Genomic DNA, 16,425 nt, shown 5'->3' on the forward strand with positions numbered 1-16,425 from the left:
ACCTGTAGGTAAAAGTTAAAAAAAAAGACTATACAACCGCTTTAATATAGAATATTGTGTTACAGAGCAATGTTAACTGTTGATGAGATTATAAATAATTATATATATATATATAGTGTTTTTTGCATTAAAATCCATTCATGTGTATTTTTTCCAAAATAAGTGTGTTTGAAAAATCACTGCGCAATTACCCTGTGACAAAAAAAAAATTGCACCCACCATTTTTTTTCTAGAGCCTCTGCTTAAAAAAAGAAATAAATAAATAAAATGTATGTGTATGTATATATATAAATATATATATATATATATATATATATATATATATATATATATATATATATATATATATATATATATATATATATTTATATATATACATATATTTATATATATATATATATATATATATATATATATATATATATATATATATATATATATATATATATATATATATACACACACACACACACACACACACACAGTGGGGCAAAAAAGTATTTAGTCAGCCACCAATTGTGCAAGTCAGCATTCTCTCTCCTCCAAACATGACGAGTTGTGTTTCTACCAAACAGTTCTACTTTGGTTTCATCTGACCATATGACATTCTCCCAATCCTCTTCTGGATCACCCAAATGCTCTCTAGTAAACCTCAGATGGGCCCGGACATGTACTGGCTTAAGCAGGGGGACATGTCTGGCACTGCAGGATCTGAGTCCCTGGCGGCGTAGTGTGTTACTGATGGTAGCCGACCGTTCTTGTGATCATTTTGACCCCACGGGGTGAGATCTTGCATGGAGCCCCAGATCGAGGGAGATTATCAGTGGTCTTGTATGTCTTCCGTTTTCTAATTATTGCTCCCACAGTTGATTTCTTCACACCAAGCTGCTTGCCTATTGCAGATTCAGTCTTCCCAGCCTGGTGCAGGTCTACAATTTTGTTTCTGGTGTCCTTCAACAGCTCTTTGGTCTTCACCATAGTGGAGTTTGGAGTGTGGCTGTTTGTGGTTGTGGACAGGTGTCTTTTATACTGATAACAAGTTCGAACAGGTGCCATTAATACAGGTAATGAGTGGAGGACAGAGGAGCCTCTTAAAGAAGAAGATACAGGTCTGTGAGAGCCAGAAATCTTGCTTGTTTGTAGGTGACCAAATACTTATTTTCCACCATAATTTGCAAATAAATTCTTTCAAAAATCAGACAATGTGATTGTCTGGATTTGTTTCCACATTTTGTCTCTCATAGTTGAGGTATACCTATGATGACAATTACAGGCCTCTCTCATCTTTTTAAGTGGGAGAACTTGCACATTTGGTGGCCGACTAAATACTTTTTTACCCATATATATATATATATATATATATATATATATATATATATATATATATGTGTGTGTGTATAGGGGTTCTGAGCAATTTTCTAGCAAAAAAAAATTATGATTTTTACGTGTAGTTAAGAAATGTCAGAATTGACCTGGGCTAGAAGTAGTTAAATGGTATCTGAGATAACTGTACTGTATTTTCATTGTGTTGACTCATTAGGAGAGATTTACTAAAACTGGTGCACACGGAATCTGGTGTAGCTGTGCAACGAACAGACCAGCCCCCCGCTCTGATAGCTAGTGGGGATCTTTTCCCCCCGCTAGCTGTCACAATTTAAAAGTAAGCGACCAAGTGGGGCTCCGCCCACCCAGCCGCATCACTCATTCACAGTTCTATATGAAAGGAAAACTACAAGTCCCGACATCCTTTCGGTTGTCTGCTTGAAGTTTTCAATGAACTACCATGGCGCTGTGGAGTGCTGTGGTAGTTTATTGAGTCTTACGGTCAGATTGTATCTGCTTACCCGTACAATGTACGGACACACAGATACACTGACAGGTCTGCAGGAGACCTCCATGGCACCAGCGATCTGCCTATCACTGATGCAATGCTTTAGAATACAGGAAGTTGTGAAAAGAGACGGCCAGCAGAGCAGCAGCACTCACGACATGAAAGGAGATTTTTCAAGTAAGCTTCTATTGAATTGTCAAATATAACTATTCTTTGTAATGCTATTACAATGCTGATGTTATAAAATAAAAGTGTATGCTGTGACCATAGATTTCCTTTAATCCATGTCTATCAGTAAAATCATGAAGTAGAAACAAACGTTAAATCCATATAATTAGACTTCCAATGTACCACATCCCTATTCTATCACATCTGTATAAATATGAAACCATATTTGAAACAAACCTTGTTTAATTCAAGTTGTGTTAATAATTTCCCACCTGTTACAATGACTGTCACATAGTCACTCTGTGATGAGCTGATGTTCCGTCCATTCATTTCCACCCAATATTTACATGCATATTTCCCAGAAGCCTTTTCCGAGGATGCAGATATTGTATAATTTCTGTGCAATGGGTCCCCTTCATGAATTTTCTTCTTTTCCTGGTAAATCTGTATTCCTTTTGCTGATATACCAATTGGTGGTGAGCAGGTCAAAGTAAAAGATTCCTCTTTAGTATACACAGTGTATGAAGGTTTCAGTATAATAGAGGGTGCCTCTGGGGTCTCTACAATAAGAAGGTTAAAGATTTTATACAATTTAATTTTAAGAACATTTCTTATGTATTTAATTAATACAAGGATGTGGAATTCCCTTCCACAGGTGGTGGTCTCAGCGGGGGGCATCGATAGTTTCGAAAAACTATTAGATAAGCACCTGAACGACTACAGCATACAGGGATATACAATGTAATACTGACATATAATCACACACAGAGGTTGGACTTGATGGACTTGTATCTTTTTTCAACCTCACCTACTATGTAACTATGTAACAGGTTACTAATTTTGTAAGATAGTTTTTGCATTCATACCACAGAGTACTTTAAAACTGGACTTAAAGGTTTGCTGGAAAGCTCGCCCCCTCTGCTGCCCCTTACATTCCCCGAAAGGTTCCCCTGCTGGAGGCCTTTCCATAATCAGTGTGTAAATTCTGGCTTGGCTCTGGTTTGGACTGTCTACTGTCTCCCGTAACAGCACTTGGGCATGCCAATTGTCCTCGCCAGCACCTAGCGCTACATAGTGAGTGTAAGATCCGATAAAAGCATTATTATATAGCAGTGGCGGCCTGTGCATTAGGGGCGCACGGGCGCCGCCCCCCCCTATTTATGCGTCCGGCCCCCTGATCTACATACAGAGATGCCGGATGCATGGATTCCAATGTGGGGTGGGTGTTTTTTTGAAGCACATGGTTAGAGCCAGAGGCTCTAATGCCCCGTACACACGGTTGGATTTTCCAACGGAAAATGTGTGATAGGACCTTGTTGGAAATTCCGACCATGTGTGGGCTCCATCACACATTTTCCATCTGATTTTCTGACACACAAAGTTTGAGAGCAGGATATAAAATTTTCCGACAACAAAATCCGTTGTCGGAAATTCCGATCGTGTGTACACAAATCCGACGGACAAAGTGCCACGCATGCTCAGAATAAATAAAGAGATGAAAGCTATTGGCCACTGCCGTTTATAGTCCCGACGTACATGTTTTACGTCACCACGTTTAGAACGATCGGATTTTCCAACAACTTTGTGTGACCGTGTGTATGCAAGACAAGTTTGAGCCAACATCCGTCTGAAAAAATCCATGGATTTTGTTGTCGGAATGTCCGAACACAGTCCGACCGTGTGTACGGGGCATTATAGGCTTCAAAAAAGGGTGTGCTCCGAGTGCAGAGCACTGCCCCCAAAGCCCACCCAGTTGTGTGACGATGACGAATGAATATTCGTTATCGCCACACTGATCCTCCTTCTGGCCAATCAGCAAGTGGGTCTGAGACTCGTACCAAGATTGGCTGAAAAGACAGGCGATCCTATTGGACCCCTAGCAGGAGGAGAGATGAGACACACGCCGGAAGCCATAATCTAGGAGAGGACACAGGAGCCGCTGCCTGACCCACAGCTCGCCGCCCGTCACCCACTGCCAGATCCACAGCTCGCCCCTGTCACCCGCTGCCTGACCCGCAGCTCGCCGCACATCACCTGCCACCTAGATGGGGTAAGTGCCAGCAGACAGTGAGTGGGCGGGGGGGTTCTGGTTATGTACCACTATCCGCCCGGGGGAGGGGGGGGGGGTGCTGGTTGTTTGTGTCCCCCCCCCCCCAAAAAAAACACCAGCCTTGGCTGTTATATAGATAATTTTTTAAGCTCGACAATGACATCTTGTCTGTGAAGACCATAGAACAACAATTGTTAGCTTTTATAATAATTATAATAATCATTTTAAAATGTATAATTAGTATCAAATATTGTGTTACAGAGCAACGTTAATTACTGTTCATGAGATTATAAATAATACTCCTATATGGATACTGTATGTTGTGAATTACGGTATGTTTTGTTCTTTCTATGGGTGTTCTTTAAAGAGACTAAAAGGAGGAAAAAAAACTACTGCAGATATAAAATGCAGACATTATTTACTGACTGCTAACTTTGTGACATTAAAAGTGACTGCTGACATCAGTAAGAACTGCTATTTTTTTATATCGCTGGAAGCCTCAGAGGGACAACTGAACTTAAATAGACAGATAAAGGCTACCATATAAATCAGAGAGTATTACAATGCTAGGTCACAGGTAGACACATGTATCCAATCACTCTGAGATATGAATGTGAGCTTTTTACCCTGTGTGGGACAGCTATTGACCACCAGAGAGTAAAACAGTTGACATTGTGGATGTTCCAGTTCATTTACAAGACTGCACTTCCTTTAGTAGGCCAGCGTTCTTTAGTTGCTTCTCAGAAGTCTCTCAGCTTGCAGCATAGTAGGCCTAAGCTTAGAAGACATAAAATTTAGCAATCCACCTCAAGGAACCCAGGGAACTAGGAACACTCTGGAAAGGCTGTTCCAAATACTTATCACTTCCCCAGCGATTGGCTGAGCGGAAAAATATTCATAAGTAAAAAGTTAGCTTTTCAGGTACAGACTTCTGTAAGCCTAGGAACACTTACAAAAGATGGAACACTTAGTGCTTGCTCACATGTGAGGCATCCCTTGGAATCTTTTCAAAGGATATTTGACAGGCTGCGAGAAGATGATATCACCTCCTCACCCCCGATTTAACCCTGTGAATGCTGCATCAGCATGCAGCAATTATATTCATTGCATGTGTTTTTGGTGCGGCCCCCATTGGCCATGTTTGGTGGTAACGCCCACTAAATGCGAAATGCTGTTTAATTTTTACATCAGAATCCCAGCCATGGCATGTGTACAGCCATGAGCAGCTGCATGCCCTGGTTCAGGTAGGTGATTGGAGGAAGGTTAAACTGTGGCTCAACCAACTGGTTTTACCACCCCCCTAGCGGCATGTGTGAACGGGCCCTAAGGTTGGCTGCAGCATAAGGCCGGGTTCACACTGGTATGACACGACAGTCGTACCACTTTGGGTCCGACTTTGAGCTGCGACTTGAAGTCCAACATGCGTCCGACTTCAATGAACAGGGATCCAACTTTGATCCCCAACAATACCAGGCACTGTGTCTGGTATGAATCTTTAGGGGGAACTCCACGCAAAATGTTTAAAAAAAACAGCATGGGCTCCCCCTCCAAAATCCATACCAGACCCTTATCCGAGCATGCAGCCCGGCAGGTAAGGAAAGGGGGTGGGGACGAGCGAGTGCCCCCCCTCCTGAACTGTACCAGACTGCGCCCCCCCTCACCCCAAAGCACCTTTTCCCATGTTGATGAGGACAAAGGCCTCTTCCCGACAACCCTGGCCGTTAGTTGTCGGGGGCTGCGGGCAGGGGGCTTATCGGAATCTGGGAGCCCCCTTTAACAAGGGGGCCCCCAGATCCTGGCCCCCCACCCTATGTGAATGAGTATGGGGTACATTGTACCCCTACCCATTCACCTAAAAAAAAGTGTCAAAAATAAAACACAGTACACAGGTTTTTAAAGTAATTTATTAAGCATCCCTGACGTGTCTTCTGACTTCTTCTCCCCTCTCTGTCTCTTCTGCCTCCTCCACTGCTGTCTTCTGCCTCTGCCGGTTCTTCTCCCCTCTCTGGCTCTTCTCCGCTCTCACTACGGTTCTTCTCCCTCTGTCCGCTGTCTTCTGCTCTTTTGCTTGCTCTTTTGCTCTCTCTTTTGCCTGTTCTTCTCCGCTGTCTTCTCCCTCAGTTCTTATATTGGCATGGGGCGGGGTCACCGGATGACATCATAAGGTGACCCCGCCCCATGCCAATATAAGTAGTGGCACACTGCGCACCCAGCATTAGAGCAGGAGAGAGAGTCAAGTCAACATCGGAAGAACAGAGGGAGAAGACAGCGGCAAAGACCCAACAAAAGAGCGAGAAGATAGCAGAGAAGACCCGGACAGTGGAGAACACAGCGGACAGAGGGAGAAGAACCGTAGAGGGCTAGAAGACATCAGCGGAGAGCAGAGAAGAACCGTAGAGGGTAGAAGAACTGGCAGAGGCAGAAGAGGGAGAAGAAATTGGAAGAGACGAAGGAGCTGCCTTAATAAATTACTTTAAAAATCTGTGTAATGTGTTTTATTTTTGACATTTTTAGGTGGGGGGGTCGGAATCTGGGGGCCCCCTTGTTAAAAGGGGCTTCCAGATTCCGATAAGCCCCCCGCCCGCAGACCCAGAAAACCAACAGCCAGGGTTGTTGGGAAAAGGCCCTTGTCCTCATCAACATGGGGACAAGGTGCTTTGTGGTGGGGGGCGCAGGGCTCCAAAAGCACCCACCCCCCCATGTTGAGGCCATGTGGCCTGGAACGGTGCTCGCTCGTCCCTACCCCCTTTCCTGACCTGCCGGGCTGTGTGCTCGGATAAGGGTCTGGTATGGATTTTGGGAGGACCCCAATGCCATTTTTTTAGCGTGGGGGTTCCCCTGAAAATCCATACCAGACTGAAGGGCCTGGTATGCTCTTGGATGGAAACCCATGCAGGTTTTTAAAAAAAAGTTTGATGTGGAGTTCCCCTTCAAGATCCTCAGAGCACAATTCGCATGTCAAAGTTGGGTCAGTTAAGACGGCGACCCGACTTTAATCCGACTTCAGTGGGCTGAAGTCGGATCAAAGTCGGACCAAAGTAATGCAGGGAGCATTTTCAAATTCGGACCAGTTAAGATGGCTCCCATAGGGAAACATTGATTTTCACACGTCATGCGACATGAGCTCCCAATGTCGGAGCGTTTGTTGTACAAGTGTGAACCCGGCCTCAGGCTGTTTTCACACTAGAGTGGACAGTTGCCGGAGCACTTTTACCTGTCCAGCAGCTATCCACTCTGACTGCGCTAGGGGGCAGTGTGGTGCGTGATTCAGTGCATCACACAGCTCACTTTGTTTTGTACAAACTTTATTAGAAAATGTACACCTCATTCATGGCGCTGTACATGCGATTCTGTACAGCGTGCTGCAATAAAATGCACCTTGACTGCATTTCAGTGTGAATAGGACACACAGGAAACAATTGTTTTCTGTGTGTCTTTGCAGCAACAGGCCTTTTAAAATACAGTAAAATTTTTGTCACAGCACAACGTGTGAATTAGCCCTAACTGTTCTCTGCAGATCACAGAAAAATATAAAAGCACTGTTAGCAGATCTATGCACTAGTTCCCTAGATATGAAGCTCAGCGAAGCTGGCCCCCCTATATTCACCACAAAGAAAAACTCAAATGTGTTTCTTTAGTGCTACGTTTGTGCTGTATTGTGCCATAAAAATGTACATTTGTGTTGCTTTTATTTTTAAGATATTAGAAATTGTTTTTTTCCAGACTATGACATCATCTAGCCCCCTACAACAGCCAAATGACACGAAACCGAGCTGGTTGGTTAGTGCTGCATTTGTGCTGGTTTGTGTCGTTTAAATTTCCGTTCTATCTTTTATCGTTTTTGCATTATTAATGATTTTTTAACCACTTAAGGACCGAGACTCTTTTTGACACATGTTGTTTACAAGTTAAAATCAATTTTTTTTTGCTAGAAAATTACTTAAAACCCCCAAACATTATATCTTTTTTTTCGAACACCCTAGAGAATAAAATGGCGGTCGTTGCAATACTTTCTGTCTCACTGTATTTGCGTATCGGTCTTACAAGCGCACTTTTTTTGGAAAAAATACACTTTTTTGAATTAAAAAATAGGACAACAGTAAAGTTAGCCCACATTTTTTTATATTGTGAAAGATAATGTTACGCCGAACACCCAACATGTCATGCTTCAAAATTGTGCCCGCTCGTGGAATGGCGACAAACTTTTACCCTTAAAAACCTCCATAGGCGATGTTTAAAAATTTCTACAGGTTACCAGTTTTGAGTTACAGAGTAGGTCCAGGGAATTATTGCTCTCGCTCTAACGATCGCAGAGATACCTCACATGTGTGGTTTGAACACCATTTTAATATGAGGGCGCTACTAATGTATGCGTTCGCTTCTGCTCACGGGCTCGTCAGGACGGGGCGCTTTAAAAAAAAAAAAAAATCTTTTTTTCTTATTTATTTTACTTTTCATTTTTTATTTTGACACTGTCTTTTTTAAAAAAAAATTTTGGTCACTTTTATTCCTATTACAAGGAATGTACACATCCCTTGTAATAGAAAAAAAGCATGACAGGACCTCTTAAATATGAGATCTGGGGTCAAAAAGATCTCAGATTTCATATTTACACTAAAATGCAATGAACAAAATAAATAAAAATGTCACTTGAAAAAAAAAATCTCCATTAACAGCTATGGGCGGAAGTGACATTTGACATCGCTTCTGCCCTCCCATGCTACGGAACTAAGAGGGGGACATCTTCCCCTCAGTCGGCAGCCAGGCATCCATGGGAAAGGACGTGATTGTCTCCGCTTCTACCAGCGGGTCCGGTAAGCGGCGGAGACGAGTGGAATGCGGCGGGAGGGGGATTGGGACCTCTCCCACAGCTGATAAAAGTGATCTTGTGGCAAATCCGCCACGGAGACCACTTTTATCTTAAAGAGAAACGCACAGCGTTCCCGAAAATACTGGGGTTATGGCAGCTAGCTGCTGCCATAACCCCGGTATTTAGCATCAAAGTATCGACGTACGGGTATGTCGTTTTGCATGAAGTAGTTAAAGGTCACCAAAGGTCACTCAGCCCCACTATAACACCCAAAAGATATGAAACTGGTCTTGCTGGTTAGTGCTACGTTTGTGCTGGTAAAAATGTTTTTGTGCTGTTATGGTTTTTTAGTTAGAACAGTTTTTTTTTTTTTTTAAATCAAACCCCCCAGGTGTGTTTCTTTAGTTCTACGTTTGTGCTGTTTTGTGCCGTTAAAATTTATATTTGTGCTGCTTTTATTTTTACAATATTAGCAATTGTTTTTTCCAAACTATGACATCACCCAGCCCCTCTACATAAGCCAAAGGACACAAAACTGGGCTGGTTGGTTACTGCCGTGTTTGTGCTGGTTTGTGCCGTTTAAATCTCCGTTCTATCTTTTATTGTCTTCGTTTTGTGGCCTTTGGCTGTTGTAGGGGGGCTGGGTAAAGTCATAGTCTGGAAAAAACAATTGCTAATATCTTAAAAATAAAAGCAGCACAAATGTGACCTTTAATAAATCAGTAATAATGTAAAAATTATAAAAGATAGAATGGAAATTTTAAATGACACAAACCAGCAGAAACGCGGCACTAACCAACCAGCTTAGTTTCATGTCATTTGGCTGTTGTAGGGGGGCTAAGTGATGTCATAGTCTGAAAAAAATTATTGCTAATATCTTAAAAATAAAAGCAGCACAAATGTAATTTTTTACAGCACAAAACAGCACAAACGTAGCACTGAAGAAACACATTTGAGTTTTTATTTGTGCTAATTGTAGGGAGCAAAGTGGGTGGGGTTTGATAAGAAAAAACTGTTATAACTTAAAAACCATAACAGCACAAATAAAAATTTTAGCAGCACAAACCAGCACAAACATAGCACTAACCAACGAGACTAGTTTCTTGTGTCTTGGCCATTGTAAGGGGGCTGAGTGACCTTTGGTGACCTTTAATAAATCATTAATAACGCAAAAAACGATAAAAGATAGAGCGGAAATGTAACCACTTGCCGACCAGCTGCAGTTATACTGCGGCAAGGTGGCTCAGCTGAGCGAATCACCGTACTGGTACGGCCGTTCATGCACTAGCTTCTGTGGGTACGCGCAGGGGAGCCACCCGCAATCATTCCCTGCAGAGACAGAACGGGGATCTGCCAAAGTAAACAAGGCAGATCTCTGTTCTGATAGATCTTGTCTTTCTTCTATGCAGGAAGACGGATCTCTGTGTTTTTCCAGGCAGCCCATCCCCCATACAGATAGTAAACACACTCATGGAACACAGTTAACCCCTTGATCGCCCCTGATGTTAAGCCCTTCCCTGCCAGTGTCATTAGTACATTGTCAGTGCATATTTTTAGCACTGATCACTGTAATAATGTCTCTGGTTCCCAAAAAAGTGTCAAAAATTTCAGTTAGGTGTCCATTCTGTCCGCCACAATGTCGTAGTCCCGCTAAAAATCACTAATCACCGCCATTACTATTAAAAAAGTAAATAAATAATAAAAATGCCATAAATCTATCCCCTATTTTGTAGACGCTATAACTTTTGTGCAAACCAATATATGCTTATTGGGTTTTTTTACTAAAAGTATGTAGCATAATACATACTGGCCTAAATTGATGAAGAAATGTGATTTTTTAAAATTTTTTATTGGGTATGTTTTATAGCAGAAAATAAAAAATATTGTTTTTTTTTCAAAATTGACGGTCTTTTTTTTGTTTATAGCACAAAAAATAAAAACCGCAGAGGTGATCAAATACCACCATTAGAAAGCTCTATTTGTGGGGAAAAAAAGAACATTAATTTTATTTGGCTACAATGTCGCAGGACCACGCAATTGTCAGCTAAAATAACTAGGGCTGCAACTAACGATTATTTTCATAATCGATTAGTTGGCCGATTATTGTTTCGATTAATCGGTTAATAACCTTAAAAAAAAGTGTGGTGTATAATTTAGTTAATATGTAAAGTTTAAAAAAAGGCAATTTATTCCTAAATATCTTTATACGCAGGGTTAAATATAGATAACCAACTATATGGTTAGGGAGTAAAATCTTTAATCCTCTCTGAGAATAACAGACAGAAGAGATATACTCTATATACTATTAGAGGTTGAATCTGGACTCAGATAAATTTTTTTTATTAAAAAAAAAAAAAAAATTCTAGACTGTTTTGCAGATTTTCAAACAGGACTGTAATATTACATGCTTTTCTGCAGCTTCTCCATTGAAGTATATTGAACCAGTTTTGCATTGAAAAAGGTCCTTGACCCTTTCCAAATACACAGCATAGATGTGAACGTTAAAAAGCATAGATGTGAACGTTAAATGAACTGTAGTGCGTTTCTGCAAAAAGCACCAAAAAACACATGGGTGGGAACCAGGGCTAAGACATTTAGTAACATAATGGAGTTAAAAAAAAAATAAAAAATTCATTTTTTTTACTGTGCAACAGTGAAAGTAATATTTACAGTAGAGATTATTTGCTCTTTTTGTACTATATAGGGCTAATTTTAGCTTTTTTTTACTGGCCGATTAATCGATTATGCCTTGCTTTTATGCCTTGCTTTTATCATCATGGAGACAGACAGGAAGAGAACACAAACAAGTGCATACTTAGATACAGAGGGTATTTCCTCTCATATCATAGAATACATGAACTATACACTATAATACTACAGCGCCACCTGCTGCATAGATAGGTATAATGCACACAGTATTGTCAGTTTATTAACAACTTTACATTACATGCTGTTCTTTTCCAACAAAAATGACTACAAGGTAAAAACCTGGGACTTTCTAGGATGGCACCCAGGAATATAAATTCAAATAATACACAAATTTATAGAATGTTTTTAAACTTGTATGATATGACTAATACAATTTTACATTTTTTTATACCTATGTTTTGAATTTATATCCTTGTTTGACATCCTGGAATGTTTCTGTTTTTTTCCTTGTTGTAGTTATTATTGGATTATAGTTTGTTCATTTTTTTTTTTTTTTTGTTTTAGATATAATAAGTCATTTAATATGTTGTATTACCTGCCACATTAATAGTAATGGACCTGCTCATATTAGACTCTATGTTAGTTCCATTTTTAAGTTCCTGGTATAGACACTGGAATGAGCCAGCATCTTGCTTTATCTTGATTTTAATCTCAAAGTTGGTACAATTTGTACTCTGTTCTGTAGAATGTATTTTTGACCCTTCCTTGTAGAACTCAAATACTTTGCTATTCATCGAATCAGCACTGCAACAAGTAAAATTGACATCTTCTCCCAGCTCATAAATGTGATGGTTTGGTAATACATCAAGTTGAACAATATCTGCTTTAAGAAGATAAAAAGAGAGGAACAGATTAAAACTACTTATCTACACACAGTTCGTATATAGATTGGCTGCCAGCATATACTTATTATACTGTATACAAATAACACCTTCATGTTAGTCAATTAGCAAGACATAGCATTATGACATAACTACCTCTAGTATTGCCTATTATTTAAACCATGTGGATACTGGGTAGAAGAACAAACAATGCAGTTTATATGTGCTACCATCAATTCTGTTACATGCAATAATTTGCTGGTGCATCTTTCAATGTGGATTTCTGTCACAAAAATATATTATCATAAATAAAGCAGAAGGTAGGGGGAATTTAATGGAAGGGGGGAACGGGGATATCTGCAACTGTAGATTTACTGTTCCCAAGTAATCAACCACATTCATACCATCACAGAGTAAGAAGGGAAGCATCTAAATTAGGAGGTAAGTAAAATTTGACCCAAGGTTCCCATATATTTGAATTTTTTGGTCACTTTTATCATCCATGATATGTATGTTTTTATATCTGAAAGCTACATACTAGTTGTTTTCCATGATTAAGCAAGCAACAAGCAAGAAACAAGCAAATACATGTTTAGGTTGATGTTGTGTGATTCATTCAGGTTTTTTATTTATTAGTACTAGGATTTTTGTGCAAAGGCCGTACTATTTGATATACTTTAATTCAGATTATTTTACCTACTTGACAAGTTTGCAAAATGTGAAAAAAGTGCAAGCATTTTAACAACCTCAAAAGCACTGGTAAATAGCTTGAAACAAATTAACAGTACGTATATGTGCTAAATGGCAAAAAAAAAGAAGAAAAAAAGAAATGAAAAGTTTGTCATTTGTTTCCAGGGCATACGCATTTTGTGAACAATCATATTCCAGATCCATACTTTTTCACCCAGAGGCACACCTAGTTTATAATAGTTGATAATGAGTTATTCTGTAACTTAGGAGGGTAAACAAAGGTGCAAAAAAGCTACATGGTACAGTGATACCTTTATTAAAATAGTACACATAAAAACAAATGGTAAGTATTGCAATTACAGATGTGGCTATAGAGGGCACACATATTAGAAAGCTCAGCATCAAAATCCTGCCATGTGTCCAGGATAAAGCCTGAGCAGCAGCCGCTATGGGCAGGAAGATGGATCGCGCATACATAGCTGACGAAGGGAAGTTTCTCCGAAAACGTGTTCCCAGGGTGCCTTGTGCATTGACAGGGGTGAGAGTAGCCTGCTGTTATCCCTCAGCTGTGGTGTCTGATCCTTATACTTGTGTTTCTGCAGCATGACCCATCGTCCTGCCCATAGCGGCGGCTGCAATAACATGCATTGCTTGTTGCAAACAAAGTGAGGAAGAAAAGAAAAGGTGCTGGAGCTTAAGGAGGATGTAAGGAGGAGGCAGAAAAACACAGTAAGAAATGATTTCCTGAAAAATATATGTAGCACCCTCTAGTTAGGCAGGTGCTAGAGTGAGGATTTTCTGGCAGAGTAGGAAAATTTAGGCAGGCCTAGCTGGTGGCTAGGCCTATTTGTTTTCATTCTGGGCTTGGAGTGGCTCAGGACAGCAGCTGGTGACTCACAGGCAGCATCACTGTCCCCTCCCTCTTCTTTCTAGAAGGTCCTAGAAGGAGAGGAAGAGAGGAGAGGTGGTGCTCCCTGGGGTATTCTGGGGAGCCTTGACCAATCCCCAACTTGGATTGGCAGGCCTCCTGAAATACCTTGGGTCAGCCCAGCTGGGGAGGAGTTGATAGGTGCAAGAGCTGGATTGAGAGAGTGTGGAGGCTGCAGGGCCCCACGTGGAGCTCCCCAGACTGGGGGGGGTGACCCTTGGCTTGGGCTCGGGTGCATCCAGGAGAAGTGACGAGATCCTGGAAAGAGAGGCACATGAGAGAGCAAGTAGAGGACAGCAGGAGAGAACACTTCTAACGGAGGAATACTGGTCGCATCCGGGAGGGCTGGTGTGTGAGCACAGTCAAGAGGACTGGGGAGGCACACCTGAGAGAAATGGGAGACTGCAGTTTGAGATGGGTGCAGAACCAGAAGTGAGGACTGTGGGAAGGGCAGTGGAAGAAGGCCTCTGCAGCCAGTCTGGTTGGCAGGGCCTGAAGAGTGATATCTGGGAGTAGTAGCTGAATAGAGGACAGCTAGCACCTGAACTATTTCTACACCACAGTGGCCAGAGGTCCCTGCCCGCAAAAGGTGGTTCATTGAGGCCTGGCTGAAGTAGTGTCAGACCTACCCATGCGGTGCTAGCTAGTCTGGAGGAGTAACAGTCTGCATCAAGGGAAATGCTGGTGGAGTAACACTCTGCAGCAAGTGAAGTGCTCGAGGAGAAACGGTGTGCAGCAAGTGTCTGTGCTGGAGAGAAAAGATTGGAGTGTATATAGAAGTCCCAAGCAAGTTTGCATTGAATAATCCTGAGCATCCCATAATTCCCAATTTCACATCCAAGTTTAATCCCCTCAAATGAAAAAAACAAAACAAAGCTATGGACTGGTCTATGTCTCTGAGTGACTGAGAGATGGATGTCTGGCTGGGCAGGGTAACAGGTGAACCACTACATTCAGCAACTCCTACGGGGGCATGGCTACATATATTACAGGGCCATTAAGAGGTGGATGTGTATAGATTGTTTTTGGAGAATAAGGATTTTGCTTTGTGTCACTTTATTTTATATACACATTTTATTCTATGATTACCTTACTTTTACTAAAATTTTCTTTAAGCAAGCCTGTCAGTTTATAAAATATTGCAATAAAGGTCCCTATAATAGAAAAGCTCTTACACTCACTGACATCCTGCGTCTCCTTCCTTCCCCTTATTCTAGCACTGCAGTCTCTCCCTGTCTCTTCAGCATTTGGAATTCCCAGATGTGGTAGATACCCCATGGGACAGGACTCAGGGGCAGTTTCAGACAATGTTTTTGGGGGTGCTGTGCTGTGCTGGTGCTGCAAGTATGGATGGGGGTGTTGATTCGGCACTGGAAGAGCGACGCCTCCCGTGCACATGTGGGTGTGGCCAACAAATAGGTGTGGTTAGAACGTAGCTTTATCCCCATGGTCTATGTCTTGCAGTGTGACACTTTTATATAGACTATTGTACTGTGGGAATAAAATCTTAAACTGTGCTGAGGAATTGATTGACTAGATTTTCCCACCAATTTTCTGGAGATCCACATAAAAAGGCTCACTGAAATGCCCTGTGTGCTACCTGCTAAAGTTGCCTGATAGAATGCTACTAAAAATGTAGCTGTTACTCTGCCAGATTGGCAACCCCCCCCCCAATCGGGGCTTCTTATTAAAGGTCTGGAGCCTGGAGACCCTCATGGTCTTGAAGCTGCTAATCTTGGACTCTTTGCTACTTCCTTTGAATTATTTGCTTTAATGGACACTTTTAATCTGCCTAAGGTATAGTCACTTTATGGGACACATAGAGAACTTGGCAAGTTGATGTTAACTGCTAATTGCCTGGTCTGTAATCTCAAGGGGTGCATGCACAGCGAATCTTAAGTACAGGGCTTGCAACACAACAAGGGGATTGAGCTACGAGAAGATGGAATACATGGGTCTAACAAAAAGAGTACTGTCTAGGAGAAGTTAATGTGTCATTGCTAATGACTACAGTGTTTGTATTATTGTTCAACGCAGCCAATCAGCCAGGAAAATGGGTGACTGGCAGATAGGGATGAGCTTTGAGTTCGAGTTATACCCATGTTCGACTCGAACATCGCCTGTTCGACTATTCTTTGAATTGCGAACGTTATGGGCCGTTCGCGCCAAATTCGAGTGGTGCTTCACATAATTCACTGCGGCATCGCAGTACATTGCTGGAAGATGATTGGCCAAGCATGTACTATGACCTGCATGCTTGGCCAATCACAGCACCGTCTATACAGAGAGCCGTAATTGGCCAAAGCTTACAGGATGTCCTGCGGTTACTGGGTCTTGAGGATGGATCACTGGCCAGAGCTTGCACAGTATGCAACTGAGCTACTGGCCTGTCCTGCATCCAGCGTTCTTTCAGAATGC

At 41.6% G+C, this 16,425-nt stretch overlaps 1 protein-coding gene across 2 annotated transcripts in view; it reads right to left on the bottom strand.

Annotated features, from left to right (window-relative positions):
- LOC141145182 (Fc receptor-like protein 5) overlaps window positions 1–16,425 on the bottom strand; it is a 162,726-nt gene that overhangs the window by 127,231 nt on the left and 19,070 nt on the right. The window contains exons 3-4 of one of the 2 annotated variants that reach the window (XM_073631656.1): window positions 12,104–12,388; window positions 2,272–2,559 (exon numbers count right to left, since the gene is read on the bottom strand). In XM_073631656.1, coding sequence (XP_073487757.1) covers window positions 2,272–2,559; window positions 12,104–12,388 — 573 coding nt within the window. Of the gene's footprint in view, window positions 1–2,271; window positions 2,560–12,103; window positions 12,392–16,425 lie in introns of both variants that reach the window. The other variant, XM_073631648.1, reaches the window with a different exon arrangement.

Source organism: Aquarana catesbeiana, linkage group LG01 (genome assembly GCF_042186555.1).
Source record: "Aquarana catesbeiana isolate 2022-GZ linkage group LG01, ASM4218655v1, whole genome shotgun sequence".
NCBI lineage: Eukaryota > Metazoa > Chordata > Amphibia > Anura > Ranidae > Aquarana > Aquarana catesbeiana.